This window comes from Cariama cristata, unplaced genomic scaffold (genome assembly GCF_000690535.1).
Source record: "Cariama cristata isolate BGI_N322 unplaced genomic scaffold, ASM69053v1 scaffold12481, whole genome shotgun sequence".
NCBI classification, from domain to species: domain Eukaryota; kingdom Metazoa; phylum Chordata; class Aves; order Cariamiformes; family Cariamidae; genus Cariama; species Cariama cristata.
This window is the reverse complement of record NW_009601064.1, coordinates 42,977-58,730: the sequence shown is the minus strand read 5'-3', so window position 1 is coordinate 58,730 and position 15,754 is coordinate 42,977. Positions and strand designations below refer to the sequence as shown.

The window sequence follows — 15,754 nt, the reverse complement described above, 5'->3', positions numbered from 1 at the left end:
CATTGCAGCAGCAGTGTAGCGGTTCACTGTACACATAGAAAAAAAACCACTCTTTTAAGTCATTTTTCCAGTGATGGGAATAAGTATTTCAATTAGTATTTACCGAAACAAGAACCAGACAAACTCAGTACTGTGTGAAAGGGTGTTTATTTCAAAGTTAAATTTCTCACATAAAACAATGTCTCTGAACGGGAGCATCGGTCCTTACACAGATCTACAACAGCCTTCTGGGCTCCAGGGCTTGGGGTCTTGAACCATCTCAGCAGAGCAATAAAGAATCTCTTTTCAGAGTTGTCAGAAAGGGGAGGGAAACAACACAAAACAGATACATTGCCACTGGCACAATTTAAGAAATTGTGCCTGCTCACGAGAAAAGGTGTCAAGACCCTTCACAGGGAACTCAATGTCTGCACAAAGATCTCACAGAACACCCTGCTCTCCGCAGGCTGCTTGCCAAGGAGCAGCTGCCACTGTCAGGAGAGAACTGCATTATTTCTGCAGACAGAAAACAGGACTGCTGGATTTAATAATATGCTGAACGGCTTCCAAGGACTAAAGTGGCTGAGAGGTCATGTTAGCGATGTGCTCCTTTGCAGCCTGGAGCCCTTGCACCAGCTTCAGCATGCACGTTTGGTCCCAGCTGACACCCTAGAGGGGTTTACCTTCTTTCTCCTGCCTCAGCCTCTTGGAGAGATGCTCGCTGATGGCCATGAGAGGGTTGGCTTTGTACCTGGGATCAGTGATGACCTCATGAAACCGAGCCACTTCCTCCTCTCTGAGGAAAGAAAAATAACACACAAATGCTAAGTGCCTCATGCAAAAGGAACCGAGCAGATAAGAACAGAACTCCTAAAGCAGTGGGTTTCTGTACAGATGGAATGATCCTGGGTGTAAACCTCAGAAAGAAGCAGTGCAAGAAATAAATCTAGTTTACCCAAGGGCAAAGCTTAAATTGCTGCCAGCTTCATGGGAGTCAGAGACTTGATCTCATGCCACAGAGACAGAAACAATCGCATTAGTGTCCAGTATCACTTGGAAATGGTTTTTTAGAGTTTTTGCCTAGTAATCAGGAACAAGAGACTGTCAGTATCTGGCAAACACTAAGAATGAAAACTACTTCAGATTGCACTAGCACAAAAGCAGATTCTGCTTTTGAGCGCTCATCTACTGACTTTCTTTATTGCTCAGCATAGAGGCTTGGTAATCCTATGTGCAACACTAGTTAGACACCATGGGAGGAGCATGACAGAATTACCTCTGCATGCTTGATCACAGCTGGTTGCTGTGGAAATGGTCTTGTCTTAAAAATCAAGCAAGCAGGAAGGAATAAGAACAGAGCAGGAGTGTAAAAAAAAAACCACCAGTGAGTTTTCACATAAGTCACATCCATTGTGGCCTCCCCAGCTCCCCCAGACAGACTGCCAGGCTCTCCACAGCCCAACCAGACACACATCTCTATGTTCTCAGTAGTTGCTGTGGATCAGCAGAGTGCTCTTCAGCTTGCAGCATGCAGCTAGTTCCTTCCCTAGTACAGCCCTTCTCTTCAACGCCAGCCCTGCCCCTGCCAGAGGAACAGAGAGAGAAGCCAAACCTGAAGCTTGGGTTGTGGCAGTTGGGGCACTAAGGTGAGGCTTAGGGAACCTCCAGTCTTAACTAACATCCTGGAAAATAAACCTCAAGACCTTCCTCCAAACTTTTTCCCTCCCAAGAAGTGCAGACTTCCCAGACCACTATGTGGGATATGTGCCACTACTCAGGGCATCTGTCCAGTTTTGTGCAGAGAAGAGAGGCATACACAGGGGATCATTGGCTGATACAGAAGATCGTGGTGGAGTTACCTATTCAGATTTACATCTGTATACAAGTCCCTCCTCAAGCAGTGTTCCTTATCCATGAGTTCCAGCACAATGAGACATTCACTGGTGGCACTCAAGGCCATGAGCTTCTGCAATGCACCAAGGTGGAACTCATCCAGAAAGACGCAACTGAGCAAGACAGGCATCCCAGCATCGACACTGGCCAGTTTCAGACAGAGAAGGGTATTCACAGAGTATGCTGGAGAGAAGTTCTGGGATCTGTACACTGACGGTTGTCCTCAGTCTCAGTCTGAAGTTGAATGGCTCAGAACTGACAGAAATCCTGGCAAGAGGGATCACAGAAAACAAACGCTGCCTGATCACAGTGCCTAGCCCCTGGAGAGCTGTGCTGAGGGGATATGAAGTTCTTGATGCCTGGTGGCAGTATAAAATATCCTACAGAGGAACAGGGAGTTTCCAGACCAAGTCTAGGAGTTATTAAAAAGCATTTAGGGCTTCATTTTACAAGAAAAGTTTTGGCAGATGCCAATGGACAGCTGTTCTCATAAGGGACATACGCCATGTAATTTAGCATCCCAGAGGTGTGCTAACAGACCAGCTGTAGCTCCTGATCCTACACAGAGTTCCAGGAGCTCCTCACCTACACAACTGCAGGAGACTTTCCTGAAGGGTAACAGCTAGAGCTATGTGGGCCTGGTGTCATAAGAGACTCAGCCACAGCTGGCAGTTGCAGCTCCAACCCAACAAGCCAAGACAAGGGACACATCACCTTGTTGATAACCACATCAGCCGTGCCACACAGACAGGCACAGTACAGACATACTCACTTGGTACGGCCAGAAAGGACAACTGTGGCCAGGAGGAACAAGATGACAGTTGGTGTAGGTTTGTCCTGAAACCCCACAGACCATACACAGAAGACCCAAGCCATCACTTTCTTTCCAGTGAGACAGGGAAAATGAACTCTTAAAGGAGCAAGTGTAGTTTCCTGTCCACTCTTCACTTAAGAGTTTACACAAGACAGAAGTGGAAGCAGACTGAATCCATTTAGAATTGTCCGATAGTCTGTTGCCTCTTCTAGAGTCTTCAGGTGTGCAAGACTGAAACATTGGAACTGGTTGCCTAGAGAGGTTGTGTGATCTCCATCCTTGCAGACATTCAAAAGTCGTGTGGACGTTGTCCTGGGCAACCAGTTTTAGGTGCCCCTGCTTGAGAAGGGGGTTAGACCAGATGACCTCCAGAGGTTCCTTCCAGTCTCAACCATTTTGTAATGCTCAGCAGGGACTGGACACTCTGATAACTGGGTACTTACAAGAGCCGTCGTTTCTGAGCTTGATTCATCAGACAGAAGTCTGCTGGTTCTGGCTTTGCTTTTACGTGGCTGTGGAGAGAAGAAACAAAACAAGTGTTATAGAGGAGCAGTAATTTAGCAGTTGCTGTGGAGATGGAAAGAGTCCAGGGACCTGCCTTCCCATAAAGTACAGGTAATTGCCCTGTATGGAAATTGTCCTGAAAGGCAACTATTTCCATAGCCAGACAGTAATGGAGATGCAAACTTCTTCCACCACAGACTGACAACAGCTTAGGAGTCAGGACTGAACGGGCAGGAGGTGAACGCACTAAAGAAAAATCAGATCACTTAGTTCTAGAACTGGTCATTAGCTGTCCATGCCCAGATCACTTTTTGCTTATCACTAACCTCCAAACCGATACTGTTGCTTAGAGAAAAGATCCCATCGAACTTCCCCTCACCACCAGGCATGCGTCACATATGCACAGCTCATGTTCCTTGCTAACGCTGCAGAGCTCCAGCATCGGCAGACATCAGTTGTAGACAGTGCCATGATTACTCAGCAAGAAGAGGGTACCACCAGCCCTGCTTCGGATCCCGCAACGGGACCACTGGGGTATAAGGTGTTACTTATATTTTAAGATAAAGAATGGCAATATTCCTTTCTCTCTGTGAACACCTATCCTCACCAAAGGTTTGCCAGTTCAAGTCAGCTGCAAACAGATGAGCACAACAACAGAGCTTCAGCTTTTGCCACCAAATGTGAAGTTGCAAGAAGATGGACTCATGCGAACGCAGGATGGTACACTATGTGCCGCTCATGCACAGCAGCAAGCATAGATCTGCACTCTCTGTACCCATTTCTTACTCCTGGGCAAAGTCCAAGAAGACCAGAGGTGTAATCCCATCCTGCACAGGATGCTGGAAGCACGTGGTGCCCAATGCCAAGCAGCGGCAGAGATTTACCACAAAGCCAAGTGCTGAGCCCAAGCAAGGGACACGTGGCAGCGACTGCTTTTGGGACTCAAAGTGCACAAGGGGAGTTGCTGGTAGATCTGGGCATTAAGGAAATAAGAAGAAACTTCCATTCTTCAGGATTACAGAGGTAAACAGGAGAAGCGAGTTGGGAAGAAGATCTATGCCTCTGCAGAGCAGCTCCCCTCCGATTTGCCCTGGGGCTGAGCCCCAGCACAAAGTCCAAGGGGCTGAGGGGGTCTGCTTGCCACCCCTCTGTTGGGGAAGGGCTCAAGGAGGAATCTTTTCTTACTGGTGGGTGCTAGGGGCCAGGGCCTCCCCCACCTGAGCTGCCCCAGAGCAGCTTTCTGCCTTCAGCTTTCTCAAGGTTTTTTCTGAAATTTTTTTCCTCATTCTTCCTTTTCTCCTCCTCCCTTGCCCCGTATTTCTTCACCCCACTCACTTTCACCATCCCTCTTGACTCAATCAGCTTCTGCTCCTTTTCCTCATCTCTCCCTCTCCTCATCCTGGTCCATTTTACTTTTCCTCAAGGAGGATCTTGGTGGACCCAAGCTGCTGAGGGCTGCTCTCACCACTGCCCCAATTGCATCTGAATTACCCTCAGCCCAGCACAGTGTGCCCCCTACGCCAAAGCTCCCTGCCAAGCCCAGATGAACCCAAACAGCGTGGATGCATGGCAGCCAGCCTTCGCAGCACCAAGCCTGTGCAGGAAAGGGCAGCCAGGCAGATCAATGCCTGCGTGCTGCTCCTGTACCCTTCAGTCCCTCTCGAGGTCACCCCGGCACTGCTGGCATTACACAACAGGTCTGAGAGCTCACGAGGAATGGCAACCAGCAAGAGCAGACAAACAGCTACGGGGGTTCGAGCAGCTCCCAACTGTAGGATCATTTTATGTTAGCAATGAGCTGGAGGACATTTTGAGAATGTGATAAGATGTGGGAAAAATACAGAGAGTTATACAAAGAAGCAAGTTTGTAGAACAAGAGATGGATACTTGAGGAACAGGAGATGGATACTTGTGGAACAGGAGATAGATAAAATTAAGAAACAAAACCATAGTAACAAGGTGAGACAAAGAGCTTGTGTGTTAGACAAAGAACTTGTGTCTAATTTACGTAGAAGCTATGCATAGCATAAGCACCTATCCGAATCCTTGCTAAGGAGCATGATAGTCGCATGTAACCAATCAGAGCTTAAGCAAGTGCGTGTACGGAAGTAGAAAACATAAGATAAGATGCAGCTTTGAACATAATAAATGACTTCTCTGATCATCATATTGGTGTGCTGTCGTCCGTGCCTCGCATGAGAAAGACCCCACACCCATCACACTGCTGCGTCCACTGGTACTGCAAGACACAGAAAGAGCAGGAAGCTTCTCTGCTCTCTTCATGTCCGTTAACTGCTCAGCACAGGTGCAATTTCTTGTCCCAGTTTGCCTGGATTGCTCACAGAATCACAGAGATGGATGGCAACCCACGGTCATCGGAGCAGGGGCTTGCCAAGTGTGCCACCAAGTTGCCATGGCAGTCTGTTCAAAGATGAGTAGCTCTGCAGAGGGTGACAATGTTTAAAGGAAAGCCTTTCTAGAGTATATCCCAGGCCGTATGAGACCACATGCCCCAGAGGACAGCTTCCTCTGCAGCACACAACAAAGGTGTGGGACTGCTCAGCCGCTCCACTATTTTAAAGGGCTCGGTGCTTCTGAAGGCTTTTCAGTTCCACCCAACAGCTCTGCCCCACTGGTCTGGCAGGTTCGAAAGACTGCTGCCTAAATTTCCCCCACCAAACCACCAGCACGCCGCCTGCTCACTTGGACAGTGTTAGTAGCCTTGTTTCATTACACTTCATTGCCATCATTCATTACAAAACAGAATAAAAAACTCACTGTAATGCTCGCTTGCCCAGCAGGAGATCAAATTCCTGGAGAATCTAATCTTTTATTAATAATGCTGACAAATCACCAGAGTATTACCCTTCATTTATGTAATGATTCAAATCCTATAAAAGCCTCCTCTGATTATTTCAAACACTTATGCACACACATCCTCATGCAGGCCAGGAAGCCACCAGCCAGCAAGAGGAAGAAGAGCACTGTAACTCCTCCATGCCAGTACCAAGGGGAACTGGTTTTCGGTTGGCATGTCACAGGCAATCTGGGTGACATCAGTCAACACCAAGCTCCCACCTCTGCTGTGCTGACTGCAGATCATGATGGCCAATCCTGAAATTCTCAGTCAGGGCTGGGCTTCTCTACCCTGCTGGGCCACAGGCCCACTGGGCTTTCTAGACTCTGAAGCCTTGTAGCCAAAGTGAAAACAGAGCCAGAGTATGAGCTCAGGCTTCCAAAAAGAGAGAGGGGCTGTCACACTCCCACAGGAGGTCTGGGTTTGGAGAGAGAGGGAGCTGACAACGCTTCTCTGAGGATGTCATAGAATCATAGAATTATTTGGGTGGAAGGGGCCTTAAAAGACCACCAAGCTCCACCCCCCCTGCCATAGGCAGGGACACCTTCCACCAGACCAGGTTGCTCACAGCCCCATCCAACCCGGACTTGAACACTCCCAGGGATGGGGCATCCACAGCTTCTCTGGGCAACCTCTGCCAGCGCCTCACCACCCTCACTGGGAAGAACTTCTTCCTAATTTCTAATCTACATCTTCCCTCTTCCAGTTTAAAGCCATTGCCCCATGTCCTGTCACTCCATGCCCTTGTAAAAAGTCCCTCCCCAGCTTTCTTGCAGGCCCCTTTAGACCTCTAAGGTCTCCCTGGAGTCTTCTCTTCTCCAGGCAGGAAGTAGTTCATCTTCTTTTCCAGTATGAGAAATAAAGAACATCAAACATAGCTAGCAAGTAGCCAGTTCAGTGCAAGCAGGAGGCTCACTGCTCTGCACAGTTCCTTGCTGCAGGATGTCGTGGCTGATGGAAGCCTGTGGGTTCAGGTGACACCTGACAAATCCAGTGAGGAGAGCTCCATGGAGGATTACTGCAGGTATATAAACTGCAGCCGGCACAAGGACTCTGAGCTGCAAATACTGGAGAGGATGTGGCTATACACTTGGCTTGGTCTTATCCCTCTCTGGCCATCTGCTGCGGACTGCTTCAAGGCAGAGCACTGGTCAAAATGGTCCTTCCAGTTACTGCAATCACTCTTCTCTTCTGTAGTACACTCCATGGCAGAGGATATGGGGCACATATGGAAGCATTCAGTGGTTTTGCATGAATCCCCAGCCTGACATCTCAGCTCTGGGGTCCTCAGCACAAGAAGGACATGGACCTGTTGGAGTGAGTCCAGAGGAGGCCACAAAGATGATCCAAGGGCTGGAGCACCTCTCCTATGGGGGCAGGCTGAGAGAGCTGGGGTTGTTCAGCCTGGAGAAGAGAAGGCTCCGGGCAGACCTTAGAGCAGCCTTCCAGTACCTAAAGGGGCCTGCAAGAAAGCTGGGGAGGGACTTTTTACAAGGGCATGGAGTGACAGGACAAGGGGCAATGGCTTTAAACTGGAAGAGGGAAGATTTAGATCAGAAATTAGGAAGAAATTCTGCCTGGTGAGGGTGGCGAGGCAGTGGCACAGGTTGCCCAGAGAAGCTGTGGTTGCCCCATCCCTGGAAGTGTTCAAGGCCCGGATGGATGGGACTTTGAGCAACCTGGTCTGGTGGAAGGTGTCCCTGCCCATGGCAGGGGGGTTGGAACTAGATGATCTTTAATGTCCCTTCCAACCAAACCATTCTGTGATTCTATGAACCACACCACACTTGATTTTATAGACTATTACATTCCCAAGCCTCTTTGCCTCTATCTCCTGTCCAGGCTGACGACTCCCCAGCTGACTTAGTCACCCCTTGCGCAGAAGCTGTGCCAGATCTTCCACGATGATCCTGCCATCTCTGAGCCTTTTCCAGTTCTACTCTATCTTTTGAGTTGGTCCAGAATTGCAGGCTGCAGTGACACTATGTATTTGTACTAGATTATGCAGCCACCCAGGAAAGCAATCCCCAAAGGGAGCACCCTACCTGTCCTCTCTCCCCTATATGTACTTTCTGCAAGCCACTTTCCTGGACAGCAGGGGCTCAGCCACCAAAGGGGCTCGGGGAAAATGATGAGGGCGAATGACTCCTGACCACAACCTGGAGTCAGATGTCACATGTGCTTGTGGCACGTCACCACAGAAAGAGGGCAAAGGCACCTATTCAGGCTCAGGCTAAGCCTTGGCCCAGAACTCCATGCAACCAACCCTCAGTGCTCTGCAAGACTTGAAACTCTGTGTGTACTTTTGCTGTTCATTCCCACTGAAAAGAGAGGGCAGGCTGACTGAATGGCTGCATAAAGAAAAAAAAAAAAAAAAAAATGCTATCCAAGGAATTAGAAGCCAAGTTAAGGAAGGAAGTATTTTCCCATGCTTAGATGCAAGGTTCATAGCTGCTGTTTGTCCAAGGAGTGGCTTTCCAGAAGCACAGGAAACTGCCAACTCAGCCATGATCTGTAGGTGGGTGTCCCACCTGGGTCAGAGTTTATTTCTGGGACATCCAGCAAGTCAGAAGAGGGTTCATGGTATTCCAGTCTTGATCTGCAATGAAGGAAGAAGGTGCTTTGCCAGCCAGCTGCCTTCTTGGCTGTTCTCTAATCCAAATGCTTTCTTATTACAGTCAAAACAAGTTTCTAGTTCCAACCCTTACTGAGCAACTGGAGAGGAGGGACAAGCATTTGTGCAGCACGCAGAGCAGTTTTATTCTGTGCTGGGAGATGCAAAAGCAGCTGCAACACTGACCAGATGGTCAGACAGAGCACTGCATTAAAAAGGAGAAAACATAAGGACAACCAGAACCCACCCTATGGCTGGCTGGGATGGTTGACACGTGGGTGTCAGAGGATCAGAAATAGCCCTTCTCTTTCAGCACAGTAAAGGAACAGAAATACCATCTTTCTCTTCTGGTCCAAAATCACATTGCAAGACAGTAGGGTGAACAAAGAGTCTGGCCAGAGTGTAAAACTCTGCTCAAAGGGCTTGAACTGCCTCAGGAGAAAGCCTGGAGGTCTGGAAGGACGGAACAGCAGACTGCAACACCTCAAGTCCAGATTCTCAGGTGAGCTCAGCAGCATTACACTCTCGACACTTGTGTATCACCCCCGTGACTCCCAGGACATTTGGCTGCTCCTCGCCTGTCTCATGCCAAGCCTCATCTGAGCAATACAGTTCCCCTCTTAGCTGTGGATTCAGAAGACACATTTAAGCTTTTTTCTTGTGGTGAGCGAAGCATGGACAGGGGTGAAATGGAGCAAAGAATGAGGCCCTGTTCTCTCGACTGTTGGCACCGAGCTTGCGTTGCTTGTAGCTACAAGCTGAGCTGAAGGGCACTTCATCCTGCAGGAAGAAGGGAAACACACATCCCTAAACAGCACATACCTCTTGGGTGACTTCCTGCCTCTGCCACCTGTGGTCAGGTCAGAGAGCTCAGGCAGGGCTTCCATCAATGGCTGCATGTCTCCCACCACAGGTGTCACTTTCCGCTTTGCTTCGGCTTTTTGCTTCTGTTTGGCTAGCTTCACACTTTCTATTTCTGAATCAGAAACCAGACATTACTGGAGGAAGGCAAAACGTTTGCAAGCAAGAACCCTTGAGCTAAAAAATTCATAGGCTGCTTCACCATCTACAGCAACAACAAGCCAGAAGTGACTTAAATCAGGGAAAGATTGAAAATAATGGAGCTGGGTAGTTCTCTCCCTTGCTGTGTTTGCTTAGAACTATACACATCTCTACTGACATTTGCAATGGAAAGTAAAGTCCCCAGACTGATTTTGTCTGAACTGTTTCCATCCCTTGCAGTGTTCATTGCTCACAGCAACACGGCACAGAAGTCCTTGGGTGGAAAAAAAACATGCTGACCTTGCATGGAATTAGGAGAGAGAAACAAGAGGGGAAGGGATAAAACAAATACAGTCAGCTCCACATGTGGCATTAAACAGTCACAGCCCTGTCTCTGCTTTGCTGTTGGGACAAAACAATGGTCTCCTAGCACAGGCAGAAAAGATGGACATAATTTCAGTTGTTTACTTAGTTTGGAGCAAGTAAAGGTCTCACCTTCATGACTCATGGTGGAGCTCAAGCAGCCAGATGCTGGATAAAGTGGGTCCTTAGAAAAGCACTGCACCAAGTGGCAGACATAGAGGCAGCTGCCTTTTCCTTGAGACCATGTTTACCGGTCTCCCTGCAGCAGCTCTGAGCACATAAGGCTCTATAAATGTTACGGCAGTCCCCCTTCTTGGCCATGGGAGGTGGGCATTGAAAGCCACAGGCTTCTGCCTCAGTCCTCAAGGCTCCCTGGCGTAGAAATAGGTCTGGCAGCTGCCCGAGCCTTACAGAGCCAGGAGCCTCCAAGGTAAACCCCAGCAGAACATGTTCTCCTCTAGGAGAGCCCACAAAAGCCCAGCACTGCTACAAGCCTCCAGCTGAGCTCCAAAATGCCCCAATCTGTCCTAGAAGTCCCTTGACGATGCCACTAGGGACAGCTCAAGCTCAGTGAGATCCATGTGCTCCTTTTCCTTCTGCCAGGTGATCATTGGGCCTGGAAATCTGCTGCACTGCCTTGACACCCACGAGGGGTATCAGTGTTGCAGGGTACACGACAGAGGACTCCACCTCCTCTACATGCACCCAGCGGAGGCCGCAGTGGAAAAGCAGGCTTCTGCTTATTGCCTTGGGCAATGAGCCTATTGCAAGGACAAGACTCAGCGTCGAGCTAGAAACTCCTTGTCTGCACATGTCGGAACACAGTGCCAGCAGCCATGGGGCCAAGCTGGCGACAGAGGGGGGCCAACAGCTTCCAACGCAGCATGGCCACAGAAGGAGGACTAAATCAACACAAGTATTTTTGGTGGGAACACGAAAGCAGCCAGTCCCACTTATAGGCTGCAGGCAAGACACCACCTGCAATTCTGGGTCTAATCCTGCTGCCCACATTCAAGAAAGCAGAACTCAAATTCACTAGCTAGCCGCTGGCTCCTTTAGTATGTCTTGTTTGCTCTCCAACTCATCTGAGTTGAAGAGCAACAGCTTTTCATGAACTGCAATTTTGCTGTACATGAATGTTTGTGACAAATCTGGATTGTAAACGCTTCTCCTCACAGCAATCCCTGCCAAGAACACAGCTTTCTGTTCTGCATCACTTCTTTTTTTGGTCTGGCTTTATGAAGCTGACTACTTCAGCGCATTCATAAACAGTATGCACTTAAAATTTTCAGACACCTGATTCTGTGCAAACATCCCAAATTCTTTTCCTATGAAGTCTTGTTCATCTGAGGAGCTATGAGATATATGTATTTTTAAATGTGCATACTTCTAATGTCTGAAGCATTACATAATTTTTTTCCCTCTCTAGTTTCTCCTGAGATCATTTATTGGAATGGAAGAAATCTCCAAGTTTTGCATTTGCACTGCTGGGCTGAACTTTAGTTCCCAGGATCTTGGCATCCAGTGTCACAAAAGCAGCCCTGGGACAAGAAGAAACAACTCTTGGGAAGATGTAGGAAAACAGAGATGTAACGATAACAACTCCAGCAGACCAAGCTGGGTTCTGTTTTGGGGGGCAAAGACTGCAAAACCCACAAAGAATTGGCAGAGTTATCTGCATCAGATAAAAATCAATGCGTTTCAGTTGACTGCAGCTCTTTAAGGTCACAATGTTAGAAGGCCAAGTTTCATTCAAAAATCTCCATCTCTGGAAATACCAGTTCATTTTGCTCCATCAACTATTAATAATAATATCAGTTTCTTTATTGATGTTCATATAGGCTCTTTCCATCTATTCCATTTTTCTCAGTAACAAGCTGCACACCTGGTACTAACACTTGCTGACTTTTCTTACAGAAATCCTGGGGTACTTGCTACCCTTAGCCAAGCATTTGCTAGGGAACGCTGGTTATTTGCCAACTGGCCACAAATTTAGTGGGGGAGACAAGAGAGCCAGCAATTTAAGTACTTCTGTATCTGTAAAGCACTTCTAATACCTAGTGTCTTCTTAGACAAGAGATAATTTGGCCTGACGTTTTCTATGTTGGTGTTCTCCTCAAAGCAAAGCCTCTGCATTTCATTTCTATTCCCTCAGTTTAGTAATTTCAGAGTCAAGAGGGGAGGAAAGAGACCACAGGACAGCCAAAATAACATACGTGATCTTGAGAAAGACTGATGCTACAAAGGCTTATATGCAGGAGGGCGGGATTAAGAGAGTGCAGGGATCCTGCTCCTGGGCTTTTCCAAAGTGGCTGGCCTTGACTATGGGAACAGTGCTGTCACGTAACTGCAGGAGCACGCCCTCTGTTTCTTGCAGAAGACACGAGTCCCATATACCCCTTTTACTGTGGATTCTGTCATAAAATGTTGCTGAGGACATGCCTTCCTCCATGGCACCTGGTACCAGTCCTGGTATCAGGGGAGGGAAAGCTTAGCTGTGCTCCAGCAGTCCCCTCCTCTGTTCCCACAATAACATCAGACAAGGAGAGACCTTTAGGAGCACTGAAATTGCAGCTGGCAGGCCAGACTAGCAGCTAGTTAGGACTAGCACAGCCGTCTATGCTTTGCGCCCGACAGGGACGCTGAGGGTTGCAGATGTCAAAGACACTTGGAAGTTGTTGGTTGGTGGTAGGGAGGAGGTTTCCTTCACACTTACAGTGTTAAATTATCAGCTTTTTATGTAAAAGGAGCCAGAGACACCTTCACTGTGACTGGTGGAATTACAGGTTGATGGACTTAAGCTCAGAGCTCAGGAGCAGAGAGCACATGGTGCGGCAGAAAGCCACATCCCTCAGCCCCAAACACAGTCTGTCGGCAACTCTGATGGGCAAGAAGGTGTTAAGGGAAAAGCCTGCCCAAAGAACAGCTCCAGGTGGCAAGAGCTGTACCCTCTGCTACAGCGGGTAGCACAGAATCATCTCTCACTGTGTTGAGAAACTCGAAGCAAAAATACAGACACTTCCCACAGGAAACAGAAATATTTCTGCCATGGGCTGGTTTTGTTTAGCTCGTATTTCATGGCCTCGAGAAAGGCCAGACTGTCTGGTAAGTGGGTTCACTGACCTGTGGCATGTGGGAAAGAGCAGTAACACAACCAGCAGCGTCCAGAGACGTCTCTTACTGAAGGGCAAGAGGGCCCACTGCAGGCTTTCACCACAGAGACTTGGGACCTGCTGGCAGCTGCGTGGGGCTCAGCAATAGGCTGCCCTATCATCCCCACAGATCCTTAGGGAGGAGAAACTTCACTATACAGCTAATCATATCTGTACCAGAGCTTTAAAAGATAGAGAAACATGCTAAACCTACATAGGCACAGTGTCCTATCTGAATAAATAAAGGTTTTATGTAGTCACTTATATTACACGTGGAAGAAGATGAAAAGTAGGTTTGGGGCAATGACTCAATCTCAGTGCTAAACACTGAGAAACAATACCTGGGACTTTTACCCCATGTACTGGGGAGCAGATGGTGAAGGTTTCTGAGAAGCATTCAGCCTCTCCTGGCACTGCCCAACACTGCTGCCCACACCGTATGTACAGAGAGATCCAACAGAGCCACGTTCTGTGATGCCCGCGGTACCGCCGTGCTTCAGAGGAGTACTTACTCTGTAGCCATCTTTCTTTCCTCAGCTTCATTTTTTCTTTTTTGGAAAGAACCGTTTTTTCTTCTAAACCTAGAGGAGAAGAAAGATGTGAGATGGATCCTGGCTCCTGTACACAGACTCAGTGCTGGACATTTCCCAAAGACAGCAGAGTCCGTAATATTTTAATCAATCCTTGATGCTTTTGAACTTGCTGGCGGCTCGGGCAGGCTGCAGGCAGACCAGGGGCTACACCGCACCTCGACTTTTAGCCAAACAAATCAAACCCAGCTCACTGTTGTTAAGACATAAGAAAAGGGCGAGTAGATCAGATCATCAGCACCATAGGCCCTGTTTTCTCAGGCCAGGTAGCTTTTCGAGAAAAGCTTTCTGAGAGAACCTTGCCCCATGTCCTGCACTCCTGCACGAACCTGGCCTGGGAGCTAGCATTTTTTTCTGAAGACTAGCCGCATGTGATGGGAAGACCTACAGGTTCCAGAACTGGGAGCAAAAAGCAAGTTTTAAGCTGAAAATACGCAGGCTGATAACGCTAAGAAGAAGGAAAACATGGGCTGCAGACATGTGAGGGCAGGAGAGGGAAGGGCGACCTGACATGGCTATTGGCATCCACCTGCCCAAGCAATGTTCTCAACATCTGCCCAGACAGCACGGGGCAGGCAGGAGAAGGACCGAAAAAGGTCTGAAATACCCAGATCCATGGCAGTCCTAAGGAGCAGATGATTAGTAACAGCTTGTAAAAAAGGCTAGTACATACTGTATACCAAAATCAGTATTTGGAAACCAGCTGTTGACCACTGATATCGAATACCAAGTAAAATAACATCACAAATATTTTTACTGGAGATCCGTTGCAGATGCTATAAAATTTTATCTTATCCCTGGTGTTTAAAACAAAATTGACTTTAGTCAACTTTCCTCCTGAAATGTGCTGGGAATACTGCTACAGGAATGGCAATGGAGGAACAAGCTCCCTATAGACCACTCCTCTCACCTTAGGTTATTCTTAAGCCTGGAAAAGAAAAAAATACTCTTTTTCTCCCCAAAAGAAACAGGAGAAAGGAATTCAATGCAACTCTGAAAATAACTCACTATGGACAACTTCTCTGAAGCTGCAAATCTGTCAGGATGATTTAAACAAAAACAGGATCATAATTTAGTAATTTCAATGCCTTAAGATCAGAACAAGCCTGCTGGGGCTGGGGTGGACTTTTCCATAAAGCCAACAGCCATCCCCATGTTTTGAGTTTCTAGAGGTCACAGAGAATGCAGCTGTAGCTCTCACTGCCTCGTGTCCCAGAAAAATACATTACTGCAGTCAATCCACCCAAGAAGCGAGAAATAAAACCATGCCTACAAGTCATCACTTATTTACAAAGCTCAGGGATGTCTTGAAGGGTTTGTATGTGACTGATGCTGCTATCCATTTTTCCATCTTCTGCATAAAGTACTAATGCACAGGCACCCTGCTAGGCCCGGGCCAGCATGACAGCCCTGCCGGGGCATGGGGCCAGGCAATAACAAAGACAAACATCTAATCATGTTAAGAGCAAGTTTCCTCAACCCGTTTGCTGTGGTATCAAAGCAGATGCTGAACCAACTAATTGCAAGTTCCAATAATCAACTCCCAACTACCCTCACCTCCAATCACCTCACGTTACTGCGGTTTCAGGGGAAAAAAGGATGAATCATGAGAGGCCAAAAGGCAAATCGCACCCCGGTGATCTCCGAAGGGTTGCTTGCAGGAGACACCTCCGCCCTGCCCGTCTGGCTGCTCCAGCCTGCCTAGATTTCAGCGACAGCGGTGCCAGGGAGATTTCAGACCCTTGTCTGAAAGTATGCTCATTACTTCGTTGGGAAAATAGCGCCCGACAGGACTTCTTAATGAAAATAAAAACTAAAAATTTCAGCCAGCTGGCCAATTCTAGTAATAACATCAATTCAGATTATTTTTTTTTTTTCCTTTTTTTTCCCCCCAAACGGCAGCAGCAGAATATTTCAGGAAACACAAAAGCTGTTTTCTTGGCAGGGGTCCAACACCGGTGCAGGAAGGGGAAGGGGGCCGGCACC

At 47.9% G+C, this 15,754-nt stretch overlaps 1 protein-coding gene across 1 annotated transcript in view; it reads right to left on the bottom strand.

The window, feature by feature from the left end:
• Window positions 1-648: 648 nt before the first annotated feature.
• The window catches only part of FAM207A (family with sequence similarity 207, member A), a gene marked incomplete at its 5' end in the record, with an annotated part of 58,039 nt that continues 42,933 nt past the window's right edge, over window positions 649-15,754 (bottom strand). Inside the window, 4 exons of the mRNA XM_009710299.1 lie at window positions 649-775; window positions 3,130-3,198; window positions 9,484-9,637; window positions 13,691-13,759. Of these exons, the coding sequence (XP_009708601.1) occupies window positions 649-775; window positions 3,130-3,198; window positions 9,484-9,637; window positions 13,691-13,759 (419 nt within the window). The remainder of the gene's footprint in view (window positions 776-3,129; window positions 3,199-9,483; window positions 9,638-13,690; window positions 13,760-15,754) is intronic.